General features: G+C 43.7%; 1 protein-coding gene across 1 annotated transcript; it reads left to right on the forward strand.

The window, feature by feature from the left end:
- The first annotated feature begins 11,155 nt into the window (after positions 1-11,155).
- Positions 11,156-11,478, forward strand: LOC100993393 (protein PET100 homolog, mitochondrial-like). The gene has a single exon (XM_034955623.2). It carries the CDS (start codon positions 11,187-11,189, stop codon positions 11,412-11,414), a length of 228 nt encoding a protein of 75 aa, XP_034811514.2. The 5' UTR covers positions 11,156-11,186; the 3' UTR covers positions 11,415-11,478.
- The last annotated feature ends 4,804 nt before the right edge of the window (positions 11,479-16,282 follow it).

The raw sequence follows: 16,282 nt of genomic DNA on the forward strand, positions 1-16,282 counted from the left end.
CTCCTGTTTCTTCTGTGAGCTATTTGGGTTGTCCTCCCATCAAGCAAGATGGATGCACATGCATGCAAAAGAGTGATATAGATCCAGTCCCCATGCCCAATTACACATACAGCATCTGCTAGAAAGGAGCTTGGAAGAAACTGAATGGTTGATTGGGGTCCATGAATGAAGGTTACACAAAGATCTAATTGTCCTTGAAGTATATTTTCTCTCATTTAATTTGGGAATAATAATCTGATATGGACACTTTACTGTTTAGAAAGCACCTTTCATGTATATAATTTCAGTTGACCTCATGGTTAGAAAGCCTTTGGTTTGTTTAGGAACAAGGACTACCACTGGTTCTAGAAAAGGAATTTAGAGTTGCAAATTATGTTTGCTCATCTCATGGCACCCAATTCAGATGCTATGTGACGAGTACATTTGACTTTTGAATCTCCCTCATTTTCACATATATAGTCACATCACACTCTACTTTTCATGTACTTTGGACTTTTTGTCTCTGCTAGTGAGTATTTCAATTCTGTTTAACAACTGATGTTGCGTATTGTGTGTGGAGCTGCCTTCTAGCCATCAGCATAGTTCTAGCAGCATCCCTGCCTTTGGGCTATACATATCTTAGAAATCACCAGGCGTGGTGGCTCACACCTATAATCCCAGCACTTTGGGAGGCCGAGGCGGGTAGATCACGAGGTCAGGAATTCAAGATCAGCCTGGCCAACAGGGTGAAACCCCGTCTCTACTAAAAATGCAAAAATTAGCCGGCCACGGTGGTGGGCGCCTGCAATTCCAGCTACTCAGGAGGCTGAGGCAGGAGAATTGCTTGAACCCGGGAGGTGGAGGTTGCAGTGAGGGGAGATCGTGCCACTGCACTCCAGCCTGGGTGACAGAGCAAGACTCCATCTCTAAAAAAACAAAAAATCAAGTGAAACCACACAAATACGTATGTAAGTTCAGTGGACTTTTTGTACCTGTAAGATTCATTATGTACTGAATTGCCTCTAGTTGAGCATTTCTCAGGAGTGATCATCATTTCCTTTATATATCAGCCCCGGAGAAGTCTTGATCATTATCTGCACTTACTAATCCCCATTTTTCCAAGATGTATGCAAGGGTCAGTCATGATATTAAGAGCTAGAGCTGCTAGTCTTGGTGAGAAAGACCCCATAGGGATAATGTGTTTCCTACAAAGAAGAATGTTAATGGGGCTTTGTCACTCCTGGGCTTTGTCACTCCTTTTTATCCATTGTCTAGATTGTTGTGATTTAATAAAGAATATTCTTTCATTATTGGACTCTGAGCTTAAGGTAGCTTTAAGTGCTTTATCTGAGGCACATTGTAATTTGGAAAGATTTATATTAAAGTTCCATAGATTTTCTTAAGAAGGGAAGATAAACACCGTAGAGGAAGGATGCTAGGTAATTAATGTGGAAGAACAGATAATAGTGTCTTCAGTTCTGCAAGGAAAAAAGCCATTCCAGGGAGCTATGCAATGAGGCTGAAAGGATGCTTGGCCTGGAATCAGACTTAATCGCTATGACTGAGGAAGCTTGTTAGCCTCAGTTTTCTCATCTGCAAAATGGAGATAATGAAGGGGGATATTTTTGTGCTTGGTCTTTTATGCATCTTAAACATCTTTTTGGGCTACTCAGAGATTTATTCACTTACATATACTCCTGCCCCTTAGCTGCATTCACTACTGGTTAGGTGCTGGATTGCCAAATCCTAGATGGATGTTAGTGCTCAGAAATCACTGAAAAGGGAACAGGATTTGGAAATGTAAAACCTGTTAGAAAAGGTCCAATGGGTGTTACTAGAAATGGGAATGGAAAGATAATTTTATTCTATTCCTTAAAAAAAAGCTGCTGTTGGCTCCAGTAGCAACCTCTACCATGAACAAAAGATATCCAAGGGCTCTGAAAGATAAGCAAGAGAAGAAGACACCACTTGGTAAGTGTTCACTTTTTAAAATTCTAGTATTTTAGTCACTGAAATTGCTCCGGGACTCACAGTGAAGGGTTGGACACAGGTCACAGGCAGTGGGCACCAGTACAGCTTCCGTCATGAGTTTAGATGTCAAAGAGCCCCGACCCTTTCTTATTCCATTAACAGAAATGAAATATTTCTGAGTGGTATAACTTTAAGCACAGTTCCTCCAACAATGCAGCCAGCCTGAGAATGACATAATTTGGGGGCAGTCTCATCACACTGAGTGTCAGTGAAAACCCTCTAGAGCTGCATAGTCCAATCTGGTAGCCACATGTGGCAATTGAGCACTTGAAATGTGGCTCATCCAAACAGAGGTGCTATGAAGCATAAAATACACACTGGATTTTGAAGACTTAGTATAAAAAAAAGTAAAATGTCTCAATTTTATATTGACTACATGTTTAAATGATAGCATTTTGAATATAACTGGTGAAATAAAATAGATTATTAAAAACAAAATATATTACTAAAATTCACCTGAGTTTTTTTCACTTTCTAGAATTTGGCTAATAGGAAATTTTAATTACGTATGTAGTTCACATTATATTTCTGTGGATTGCACTGCTCTAAGAGTCTCGCCCAGGCTGTGCCAGGTCACTCAACAGAAGTTGACTAGTACTTTGGGATAAAGGGCCTCATATTCACTCCTATTCAGTTACCTCCCCCTCACTCAGTTGGCCCAGTGGTCCAGTCTGTTACCATGTTTTGGGATCCTCCAATTCAGGCATTCAGTATGAGCCTCTCCACCTGATGTTATCTGTGCACTGTATTGACTGAGACATAAGATTTTCATCTAAACAGTGAATAAAAGCACTAGCCAAAGAATTGAAATCAACTCTTAGTTAGATTTTGCCACTGAAAGCTTGCTCCAGGTTGACAATCATCTGAACATCAGGGTAAAGTCATATCAACCTCCATAAAAATAATTGATTTTGCATCTAGCCATATTTCTTTATCTTGTCCACACAGGTATGCTGAGAGATCTTGTTGAAATCCAGTTAGACAACAGCCTGTTAGGAAATGAGGTGTGTCTGATATGACTCACTCTTTGTGAACCCATACTGGGGCCTAGGGATCTTCACTTTCACATTTAGGTGATTTTCTCAGTATTCTGGAATTGTCTCCAGTCCAGAAGACAGGATTTCCTTCAAAGAAAGTGTTTCTTATAATCAATCACCTCTTCCCTCTTACTGATGTTCACTTTACCCTTTTATATTGAAAACATCATTTTTTGACAGAATATAGAAACAAAACGGGAGGTTTTATGTACCATAGTGTTACCATGTGCATGCTCTAGAATCACACTGATCAGATTCAAATTCCAGTTCTACCATTTACTAGTTGTGCCTTAATTTCTCCCTCTGTAAAATGGTGATAATAACAGTACATGTTTCATAGAGTTGTTGGTTGATTTGACATTTACAACTGGAATGCCTCTCTTGGGATAGGCAGGCAAAAAAGAACAAGTTAATAATATATGTTGCACAACTGAGGTTTGGGAGGCTTATGATTTTTTAAAATTTTCCTTCCCTCTGCAATGCATGATGTTTGTGTGAAGGTGGCGCTAAAATAATGCCGTGAGAGCTCTCGGCTCTGGAGACCCAGACCTTTTTTTTTTTTTTTTAAAGCCATTTTCTAGCTCTTGCCACTAAAAATCAGGATATTAAGTAAAACAATAATAATTATAATTTTCAATGCAAACTCAAATAATAATGCATTTAACTACCCTCCTCTTTTAGCCTCCCTTAATCTTAATGTAGACAAGGCAGATGCCGTACAGGCTGGATTTTGATTTGGAGCCTGATTCTGCCAAATAATAATAATAATAAATTAAAGGATGGTTTCCGAGAATTAGTAACAGTTATGGAAGCCACTGCAAGGGGCCAAACTAGGTGATTAAGAACAAGGCCGAGCACGGTGGCTCATGCCTGTAATCCCAACACTTTGGAAGGCCGAGGCAGGCGGATCCCCTGAGGTCAGGAGTTCGAGACCAGCCTGGCCAACATGATGAAACCCCGTCTCTACTAAAGATAACAAAAATTAGCCAGGCGTGGTGGCACGTGCCTGTAATCTCAGATACTTGAGAGGCTGAGGCAGGAGAATCACTTGAACGTGGGAGGCAGAGGTTGCAGTGAGCCAAGATTGCGCCACCACTGCATTCCAGCCTGGGTAACACACCGAGACTCCATCTCAAAAAAAAAAAAAAGCAATCATGTAATTAAGTCTTCTGTGTTTTCTACCAGTTAGGTAACATTAAACCAGAACAGGAAATGTGATAATGTTTTCAGCAAGGTGTTTGATGATTCATCTTGTGATATCCCCTGGAGATAAAATAGAGGCACATAGTTGGATTCATAACTCACTAATTACTGTTGAACATACTGTTGATTAATGGCTCAATGTCAACCTGGAAAGGAGAGAAGAGAGTCTTTGCTGGCACAAAACAAAGCTATGTTTTCAGTCCTGATCTGTTCAATAGTTTTATTGTCAGTGAGCATTTCAGGAAGAGCACTTAAAACACCAGGGGCCTACTGTGTGTAAGTCACAGAGTTTTCACAGCTCTTATATGTTTGTCATTGCAATAAGTCCTAGGAAGGGGCAGGACGCATTAAAACTGACCAGATAAGCTTTTGGCTGTTGTACAATGTTTCAAGTGGGAAAAAGCAACTTAACCTGTAAGAACAGGGTTGGGGTACACCAGCTTCATCAACAGCATTGAGAGGGAAGCATGATTTGACAGTAATGCTATCACGGTGTCATTTGAATTGATGTCCCCCAACATAATCACAAAGGGTCTTGCACTTTGTGGGCAGAGTAACTGTAACAAAATAGAGTCAGTAGAACAAAAAGTATAACCACCAGGGCCATTACAAGAAGCTGTAAGTCTTCGAAATATGAGTTAAATGCCTCTGTGTTTTCTGGTAAAGAAATGTTGACATTGGTGGGAGCAAAGGTCTTCCTCTAATTCTCAGCAACTGGTAGAGAAGAAAAGCAAGGGCATCACAGGAAGCAAGGGGAGAATGTAATGATAACACAAGGGTGGTGTCCTGGTTACTCTTGTCATTGTCATATAACAAATTATCCTAGCATTTACTGGCTTAACGCAGCAACATTTGTTTTTTTCTCACAAATCTGCAATATGAGCTAGACTGATGGAGACAACTCCTTTGCTCTACTTGGTGTCAGCTGGGACAACAGCTTGAAGGCTGGGTCTGGAGTCATTTCTACTCACATGTCTGGCAGTTCATTCTGGGAGGTGGGAGGGCTCAAGCAGCTGGGAACTGGAAATGGGGAGACTCCTCACGAATCTTTATCTCTGTGTGGTTTCTGCAGCATGGTGGCTATACATAGCTGGACTTCTTACATATTGGCTCAGGGCTCCCAAGACACGTTTCCCAAAAGGAAGTGGAAATGGGTAGAAGCTTTAGTTCTTCTTATGACTTAGCCTCATAAGTCGTGCAGCATCCTTTCCATTGCATTTTCATTTATGGAGGCAGCCACAAAGGCTCATCCCTCTTCCTGGGGAGGGGAATTAGACTCGACCTTTCAAGAAAAGAATCTTTAAGGTTCTGAAGGGTATGTAGACCTGCAAATATTGTTGTGGCCGTTTTTTGGAAAATACAGTTTGCCCCAGGTGATCAAATGAGACAGCCATACAAATAGCAGCTGAGACTGTGGAACATCAGAACAGCCATGGAGGGGCCACATAGTGCTCACAAAAGGCAAGTGAATTCAGAAAGAATGAGGTGACCATTTGCAAGTCCATGAGTACCAGCCCCTATCCCTGCCATCAAGGAAGGAAAGCATTCTCGCAGCTGGAGTTTCAGGGATGAGATCTGAGCAAATGTCACACCATTCTGGCCCCTAGGATTATCCCTTTCTCTGCTGGGGTGCCTGGGAAATGTGCATTACACATCGGTGATATTAATGAGAACATGAGAGATGCTGATCAAAGCTGTGGACATCGAAACTGAGAGGAATGTCAAATGACAGATCTGGTTTCTCACTATAGCTGCCAACACCTCTCAGATCCCAGTTCCAGAAAAAGAGGACAACTATCTGTTTTTTTAAACCTAATAGTATGAGAAAAGTCTCTTCAAGTAAATTGTATCTTCTACTACTCTACAGGACTCAACATAATCATCACTGAATTTATTTCTTCTGATTGCTAGGCACTGTGCTAGATGCTGGGATATATAAGAGAGCTTTTTAACACAAAATGCACACACCTAATTAGCCAGCAAGCAAGACTAACAAAGGCTGAATAACTGGCCAGTAAGAAATCTTAAATATGTTAGTTAAATATGGAAAGTTGAGTTCATTTACCACAGAAAGAACACTTACAATTAAATTATGACAATGGCCGGGCACGGTGGCTCATGCCTGTAATCTCAGCACTTTGGGAGGCCAAGGCGGGCGGATCATGAGGTCAGGAGTTCGAGACCAGCCCGACCAACATGGTGAAACCCCATCTCTACTAAAAATACAAAAATTAGCTGGGCACGGTGGTGCACGCCTGTAATCCCAGCTACTCAGGAGGCTGAGGCAGGGGAATCACTTGAACCTGGGAGGCGGAGGTTGCAGTGAGCCGAGATCACGAGATCATGCCACTGCACTCCAGCCTGGGTGAGAGAGCGGGACTCTGTCACAAAAAAAAAAAAAAAAAAAAAAAAGACAGTAAAACATGTTTCAACAGTCTATCCAATAAACAGAGAAGGAGGCCACACTCTGCATTGCCTGCATTATCCATCACAGGATTTTTGCCCTGGGCCTCGCAAGCCCAGTCTGTTGATGAGCAAGTGGTTAAAGCTATGTCCCCTTCATGTGTGGCCATTGCCTTTGTAGGGGGCATTTTGAAGACATTGAAGAAGAATGTAAAGGATTCCTCGATTTTTGATCCACTTAGATGGTAAAACTATAGATAATGAAAGAGATTTTAGAACTCGGAACAAGACCTTTGAGAAATTCTCTGTGAAGCCCATAAGAACAACCTAAAAATAGGCATTTCCACTTGCTATGGTTTGAATTTTAGCCCCCTCCAAAACTCATATTGAAAATCCCCGATGTGGAAGTATTGAGAGGGGGAGCTTTTAAGAGGCGATTGGATCACGAGGTGATTGCGTTTGTGAATGAATTAATCTACTTATGGACCAGTGAATCAATAGGGTTGTTGGCTTTTATGAAGAGAAAGAGAGGACTGAACTAGCATGCTCAGCCCCCTCACCAGGTGATGCCCTGCACCATCTGGGGAGTCTGCAGTGTCCGCACCAACAGGAAGGCCCTCACCAGATCTGGCCTCTTGAACTTGCACTTCTCAGCCTCCATAACTGTAAGAAATACATTTTTTTATTTATAAATTACTCAGTTCCAGATATTCTGTTACAAGCAACAGAAAACAGACCAAGACACTTTTTTTTTTCTCAGCTCATTGCAACCTCCGCCTCCTAAGTTCAAGGGATTCTCCTGCCTCAGGCTCCTGAGTAGCTGGGATTATAGGCACCCGCCACCATGCCCACCTAATTTTTGTATTTTTAGTAGAGACAGGGTTTTGCTATGTTGGCCAGGCTGGTCTTGAACTCCTGACCTCAAGTGATCCGCCTGCCTTGGCCTCCCAAAGTGCTGGGATTACAAGTGTGAGCCACCTTGCCCAGCCCCAAGACACTATTGATGTGATATTTGAAGGCACTGAACTTGAAACTCTAGGGAAGAACTCAAACCAGCTAATCTGAGCATGTATGTGCATACAGAGAATTTGATCAAGGAAGGTAATGCAAAACTGAGCTGTCACAAACTATCACAGTACGCGGTTTCTAAAATTTATTTCTATGGTGGCCTTTGAAGCACAAACCTTAGGAATTTTCAAGCCCAGACTTTTATCAGCATGGCTCACTTCTGAGAGGAACTGGCTGAGCTGAGAAGTAGCCATAGGCTACCAGACCTGAGTGTGGTGTCTCTGGAATTCTGGTGATATGAATCCCACATGAATATGAATCCCAGAATGATAATAAAATTTTGGACACTGTGGCCAAACCGTGGATAATTCCTGGATCCACTCAGTGCACAGATATCATGTTGTCTTTTATTTAACTCTTGCTATAGAAACTGAGAGCCCCCTCAATTACATAGACCTAGGTCCAGGAAGGAGACACACCTAATTGATACACCCCACAGTTGTCCAGAAAGCAGTATGTGAAACTGCAGTCTCCTCACTGGTTTGCTCAAACATGATTGTGCTTAGCTCCGAGTCTACAGTTCTAAGTCCAAGTGCTGGCTCTGTGGTGAGACTGGATTTAAATCCCTTCTCTTCCAATTATTAGCTCCATGACCTTGAACAAGTATGACAACCTCTCTGAGCCTCCTCACCCAACTCATATTGTGAAGATTGAACAATATGATATATTTAAAGTACCTGGTATGTAACAAGCACTCATTAAATATTAGGTATTATTACTGTTATATAATAAATGTGACTAAACTTTTTGAACCAATTTGCATCTCTGTTAAGACATATTTTTGAAGCACTAACAAATTTCCCCAATGTCAAACAGTGTAAAACATTCATTGACCTGCACAGGTGTGGATTTCTGACCCCGTGACACCCTTTCCTTGGGAAAAAACCAAGAATGTCTCCGCTGAAGAATATCTGCAGAGAATACATGGAAACCAATCCTACATTCTCAGCCTGCTCTAGGCCCAGAAAAACAGAAACTGCTATGAGGGCTATTACTAAACATGAAAAGAGGGAAAGATAAAACAGCCACAGAGCCTCGGGAGAAATGAGAGCAGATATCTCAGGAGCTGGCCTGAGACACACCACCTGGCAGAGTGTTTGTATAGCAGGAAGCCTCAGACCTCTGACCTTCGCTGCTAGAGATCTGGCAGTCCAGAGTTACAGCGCTTGGTGTGACCCATTGCCTTTCCCCACCAGCACTAGGGTAACCAGATCATCTCTGTTTGCCTGGGACTTTTTCTGTTTTAGCACCGAAAGTCCCATGTCCCAGAAACTTCTCAGTCCCAGACAAACCTGGACAGTTGATCCTTCTAAGCCCCAGCATGAAAGGTGCTGCTTGCATGGAAGCCCATGCAGCTCACATCATTCAGAACTGTTATGAGGAAGTGCAGAGTGATGGCTGAAGGCACAGGAGGGGCTAGAGCCAGGCTGAGTTCTGAGACTGTCTCATGAAGGAGGAACTCATGAGAGCTGTGCATGGAGACCAGGTCGGGCTGCACCATAGCACAACTGTCACCCGGGTGAACACGTGCCAGGGGAGGGCCAGACCAAGGCAGAGCCTTCCCAAGCTGGTTCACAGATTGGCACACACTGAAAACAACATTCTACATTGCACATTTACGCAGGGGACAGGGAGAAAATAATTTTGTTTGGTACAAGTTGTATATGCACCCTCTTCCCTTATATTAAAGATAAATAAATTATTGCATGTGCTGACTATATGATAAAAACATAAGCATAACTATAATTGGCTTTCATTTCAATTTTCTGTTTATTTTAATGAATAATGTTAAACACTTATACATACTAAGAAGATAGGCTACTTACATGGTTATGGGCTTAAAGGCCTCTGGGGAAAAATATATATATTTATAAATAAATATATTATATATAAAATATAAATATGTAATATAAAATTTATATATAAATATATATAATATAAACATTGTATATTATATAAAATATATATCATATAAACATTGTATATTATATAAAATATATATCATATAAACATTATATATAATATATAATATAAACATCATATGTTATATATAAATATATATATTATATATACATTTTGACAGAGTCTCACTCTGTCACCCAGGCTGGACTGCAGTGGCACAGTCATGGCTCACTGCAGCCTTGACCTCCCGAGCTCAAGCCATCCACCCATCTCAACCTCCCAAGTAGCTGGGAACACAGGTGCATGCCACCATGCCTGACTAATTTTCATATTTTTTGTAGAGACGAGGTTGTAAATATCTTTAAAATTTTTTTTCTAATCGTATGTTGGCAAAATTCTCCCACTTTTGTTTGCTGTAGTCCTTTAAAATTTTATTATTATTTTTAAAATGCTGTTTATTAACGTTTTTATATAGAGATGTGGATCTCACTATGTTGCCCAGGCTGGTATTGAACTTCTGGGCTGAAGCGATCCTTCTGCCTCGGCCTCCCAAAGGGCTGGGATTACAGGCAGGAGCCACCATGCTCAGCCTGTTTGCTCTATTCTTTTTAAAATTTTTGTTTGTCTCTTTTTGTTTGTTGTGTAGTTATTAATTTTATGAATCTCCTTAAGGTAAATATTAAGGGATTTTTACAATTTAGATAATAAAATACATTAGTTGTTTGCTATAAACAGTGATATTTCAGATTTTTGGCTGACTTGGACAGCTGGCAACAGCCCACTGGCTGGTCTGAGAGTCCCTGTCACAGTCTGAGCTTGAAGGCACAGTTTGCAAAAACCCTCAAGAAGGAAAGCCCAGAACCAGCAAAAAACACCTTTTTTTTTTTTTTTTTTTTTTTTTTTTTTGAGACGGAGTCTCTCTCTGTGGCCCAGGCTGGAGTGCAGTGGCGTGATCTCGGCTCACTGCAAGCTCCACCTCCCGGGTTCATGCCATTCTCCTGCCTCAGCCCCCCGTGTAGCTGGGACTACAGGTGCCCGCCACCACGCCTGGCTAATTTTTTTTTGTATTTTTTAGTAGAGACAGGGTTTCACTGTGTTAGCCAGGATGGTCTCGATCTCCTGACCTCGTGATCTGCCCGCCTCGGCCTCCCAAAGTGCTGGGATTACAGGCATGAACCACCGCACCCTGCCACAAAGAACATTTTTAAAAATGTTCCTCTATTTCCATGAAAGGGCACTGCCTGCTGCGGAAAGGATGGAGCCGGTGCACATTCTATCAACTATGGAGAGTCATGCAGGGAAACAGATTGGTTGCTGTCCAGCTTCCAGGTTATTCTAGTGTCATATTAACTCCCCTTTCCGAGTGCTGTCCGGGGCCTATTCATGCCTACCCCTCCCCATATGACTCAGGGAGGGGCTCTCTGTACTCTTGGCAGCCAGAGAAAAGCCCATGATCTCTGGTGTAGAGATGAAGTGGGCACAATTACATCAAAAGGAGAGAGGGAGAGCTCACTCGTGAAAGCTTTCATTTGGTATAAAGAAACAATCAGGGGGAGAAACGAGATGGGGGTGAAGCCGGAGATATTTCGGATGATAATCTACCTCACTTTCCCTGTGGCTATGTTCCGGGTTTCCAATCAGGCCGAGTGGTTTGAGGATGATGTCATACAGCGCAAGAGGGAGCTGTGGCCACCTGAGAAGCTTCAAGAGTTAGAGGAATTCAAAGAGAGGTTACGGAAGCGGAAGCGGCGGGAGGAGAAGCTCCTTCGCGACGCCCAGCAGAACTCCTGAGGCCTCCAAGTGGGAGTCCTAGCCCCTCCCCTGATGAAATATACATATACTCAGTTCCTTGTTATTCAAAAAAAAAAGAAAAAGAAAAAATCAGGAGCAATTGTAGGTTTCTTCAATGGGAAAAATAAGATTAAAACAATATACTTCATTGCTTAAACATTTATTAAACAGCCACTATGTGCATGAACTTCAGGAGGCACTGGGAAACCAGGGATGCCCAGAGCCCAGCTCCTATACAGAGGAGTCCAGCCAGTGCAGGGTGGGGTGCAGGCCGTGCTCCAGCCTGTCCTCCGCAGCAGATCCCTGAGCTCAGACTCCTCCCAACACACAGCTTAAGAAGGTGCCTTCCAATCTATTAGGCATCCTCATCTGGGGTTTGCTGAAGATGAGTCTGGTTTTCTTTCTTTCTTTTTTTCTTTCTTTCTTTCTTTCTTTCTTTTCCTTCCTTCCTTTCTTCTTTCTTTTTTCCTTCCTTCCTTCTCTCCTTCCCTCCTTTCCCTTCCTTTCTTTTTCCTTCCTTCCCTCCCTCCCTCCCTTCCTTCTTTCTTTCTTCTTTCTTTTTCAAAACAGAGTTTCACTCTTGTTCTCCAGGCTAAAGTGCAGTGGCACAATCTCAGCTCACTGCAACCTCCGCCTCCCAGGTTCAAATGATTCTCTTGCCTCAGCCTCCCAAGTAGCTGGGATTACAGGCGTGCGCCACCATGCCTGGGTAATTTTTTGTATTTTTAGTAGAGACGGGGTTTCACCATGTTGGCCAGGCTGGTCTCAAACTCCTGATCTTGAGTGATCTGCCCACCTCAGCCTCCCAAACTGCTGAGATTACAGGTGTGAGCCACTGTGCCCCGGCCTGGTTTTCTTTTTTTTTTTCTTTTGAGAAAGAGTTTCCCCTCTGTCACCCAAGCTGGAGTGCAATGGCACGATCTCGGCTCACTGCAACCTCTGCCTCCTGTAATCCCAGCTACTTAGGAGGCTGAGGCATGAGAATTGCTCAATTGCTGGGATTCCAGGCACACACCTCCACGCCTGGCTAATTTTTGTATTTTTAGTAGAGATGGGGGTTTCATCATGTTGGCCAGGCTGGTCTCGAACTCCTGACCTCGTCATCTGCCCGTCTTGGCCTCCCAAAGTGCTGGGATTACAGGCATGAGTCACAACGCCTGCCCTGGTTCTGGTTTTCTCCACTCCTGCAGCATGGCTTTCATCACCTTCTCCCACCTCCCCTTCCTCCTCCTTCACACACATTCTTCTTTGAAAATGTCATCACCACCTCCTCTATGTATGGCACGGAACCAGACCCTGGCCACCGCTGTTTACAGCAAGAGAAGCGGGCCATAGTAGAGGAGCTGTGCCAAGCAGGCCCTGTGCTCTCAGGACAGCAGTAAGGTGTAGCTGCTCCAGACCTGACACGTGTGCTCTGAAAGGTGACTTCATTCCTTGTTGATGAATGCATCTGAATGGAAAGTGTTAGAATGATAGGAACTTTAAATCACACACTTATTTTAGTATTTAACAAAATGCCTCGGCTAAGGAAAAAACTAAACAATTGAGGCAATTGCAAAAAATCAAAGTCTGACAACCTCATGGTTATAGCCCTGTTTCCAGAGTAGTAGGCCCCCTGGCTCTGCCCTTGTGCACCGCAAAACAGCCTGGCCTGTAAGTGGAAAAGTACATGTGGCATGTGTGTGTGTGTGTGTGTGTGTGTGTTAGAGACACCATCAGAGAGTGGCAGGGCAGAGACAGAACTTAGGCTCGTAGCTGCTGGTGGGTTAGAATTTCTAACTTGGGTGGAGCTCAGGTAGCCTGGCCGGTGGTGAGGTGGAAGTGGGGAGGCAGCTGACATGTCACAAAGTGGCGCTCACATAGCATTTTATGTTCAACTGAGAAAACACCAATCATTCAGAGCAAAGGAAGGGAAGTGCTGACGGAAATTAGGGTGCCCTAGGCCCCATCCCCATGCACTCCAGGTCACCCTGTATGCCCAATTCCCTGCTTGGGTTCTCTGGTCAATAATTTTTCCCTGGACACTGAATAACAAAAGGACTTTGAACTACACTTCATTACATCAGAAAGTCACTGAACCTTGACCTGTTAGTTTTGGATTTTCTACAAAGAGATAATGCTGCCGCCCCTCTTTACAATCTCCTCTTTACATGTCGTCTCTGTTGGTTTAAACTGTCCTTGGTAACCATTTCCTATCCCTTCTTAAATGTGACGTTCCCAAATTTCTTTTGGTTAAGTGTTGTATTCTCTGTTCACTTTTCAGAATATGCTGTGTTTTAGTATACAGTGAGTGGACATTGTTTTTTAGCAGTGATCAAATGACATAGGAACTATGAGAGGACCACTCCCTTCTTCAGGGCGTGACTGCCTGCCCTGGGCACTGCTGCCTTCTCCTAGACACTGCGGCCTGTTGCTGGGCACTGCTTCCTCGACCCGGGCACTGCCCGGCTACTGGACCCTGCCCTCTCCTGCCCCAGCTGAGGCCACGGAGCACCCAGGGCCATCCAGAGCTCTGTGCAGACTGTAGAGGAAGGCCTCTTTTCTCTGCTGTGTTACAAGCTGTCAACAGGCATCAAAACAGAGATACCTGAACTTCCTGGGGTCCTCTAGGGACAGTCTCTTCAGTTCTTATTTGTATGAGTTCAAAGTAGGGCTGAGCCAGAAGCCAAATCTAAGCAACACTCTTGTTGTTCCCATTGATCACGGAGGCTCTGTTACCAGGCCAGGCCTGTTGGTCCTGACTCTCCAGCCCTACTGCAGGTGGTCTGTCCCACTAGTTCCCAGAGAGCAGCAGCACAGCTTAGAGGAGGCTGAGGCTCTGGGACTGCACAAAACATACTAGCTATCTATGCAACTCTGTCCTGTTTAATTCAGGAGCGGGAGCTGAAACTTTTAGAAGCTATGGGACACATATTGGAAAAGAAAAATCAAAGCTTGGCAGGGCGTGGTGGCTCACGCCTGTAATCCCACCATTTTGGGAGGCGGAGGTGGGCGGATCACTTGAGGTCAGGAGATCCAGACAAGCCTGGCCAACACGGTGAAACCCCCTCACTACTAAAAATACAAAAAATTAGCTGGGCATGCTGCCGGGCACCTGTAATCCCAGCTACTTGGGAGGCTGAGGCAGGAGAATCACTTGAACCCGGGAGGCAGAGGTTGCAGTGAGACGAGCTTGCACCACTGCACTCCAGCCTTCCACTCCAACAAGAGTGAAACTCCATCTCAAAAAAGAAAGAAAGAAAAAAGAAAAATCAAAGCCTGTTGAGCAAGTGGCAAGGTTCAATATTTATGCAAATCTAAGGAATACAACAACATGTACATTGGCACGTCATTCACGATATGCTGAGTTAATATAAGTGATGACAGTCATATGTTCATAGACATACAATTTCAAATGCAAATTTTAGGATAGTCAGTTGAGGGTAGAAATTGTGAGATTTTTAAAAGAAAAATGCCTTTTTCATTTTATGTTGTTTCTCATCTGTGTCACTATGGTATGACTCTAGGTGATTTTGTAAGAGCCAACACTTGCACTGTTTTCTGAACAACTCCAGGCTTCTGTTTGGGGAAACCCACCCTGAGGGAGTGAAGCAGGAGTTGTCGCACTGTGAGGCACACGACACAGGGCAGGATTTGGATCCTGGTCAGAATTCTGCCTCTACCTCTTGCCAGCTGTGCAAATCCCTACACAGAAGTTGTGATATAAAAGATCAAGAGAGCAAGTTAGATGATGAGAGTTGTATATTTTTTCTTTTCTCTTCCTTCCTTCGTTTCTCTTTCCTTCCTTCCTTCCCTCTTCCTTCCGTCCTTCCCTCTTCCTTCCTTCCTTCCTTCCCTCCCTCCCTTCCTTCCTTCCTTCCCTCCCTCCCTCCCTTCCTTACTTCCTTCCTTCCCTCCCTCCCTCCCTTCCTTACTTCCTTCCTTCCCTCCCTCCCTCCCTTACTTCCTTCCTTTCTTCCCTCCCTCCCTCCCTCCCTTACTTCCTTCCTTCCCTCCCTCCCTCCCTTCCTTCCTTCCTTTCTTTTTCTTTCTTTTCTTTCTCTCTCTCCCTTCCCTTCCCTTCCCTTTTCTTTCCTTTTCTTTCCATGTTTTGCTACATTGCACAGGCTGGACTCAAACTCCTGGGCTCCTAGTAGTCTCATCAGCTACTAGATACTCCTAGAAGCTGGTGATACTATAGGCACATGCCATGACGCCAAGCTTGATAGGGATTCTTAATTGATTTTTCCCTTGGTCTGTATTTGATCTATTATTTGACCTGTTTTAAGTATTTTTCTTTTATTTAAATGACAATTTTTTCCTGTTTTTTCGAGTCAGGGTCTCACTCTGTCACGCAGGCTGGAGTGCAGTGGTACGATCATAGCTCACTGCAGCCGCAACCTCCTGGGCTGAAGCAATCCTTCCACCTTAGCCTCCAGTGTAGCTGGGAATGCAGGTGCATGCCACCATAACAGTTATCTTTTTTGTTTTTCCTAGAGACAGCATCTCACCATATTGGCGGGCTGTTCTCCAACTCCTAGGCTTAAGTGGTCCTCCCAACTTGGCTTCTCAAAGTGCTGGGATTATAGGTGTGAGCCACCACGCCCAGCCTCAATTACCTTTTTTTTTTTTTTTTTTGAGATGGAGTCTCACTTTGTCACCTAGGCTGGAGTGCAGGGGCACAATCTCGGCTCACCACAACCTCCACCTATCAGGTTCAAATGATTCTCCTGCCTCAGCCTCCCGAGTAGCTGGGATTACAGGCACCCATCACCACTCCCAGCTAAGTTTTGTTTTTAGTAGAGACTGAGTTTCACCAGGTTGGCCAGGCTGGTCTCAAACTCCTGACCTCAGGCGATCCACCTGCCTTGGCCTCCCAAAGTGCTGGG

This window comes from Pan paniscus, chromosome 2 (genome assembly GCF_029289425.2).
Source record: "Pan paniscus chromosome 2, NHGRI_mPanPan1-v2.0_pri, whole genome shotgun sequence".
In the NCBI taxonomy this organism is placed as follows: Eukaryota; Metazoa; Chordata; class Mammalia; order Primates; family Hominidae; genus Pan; species Pan paniscus.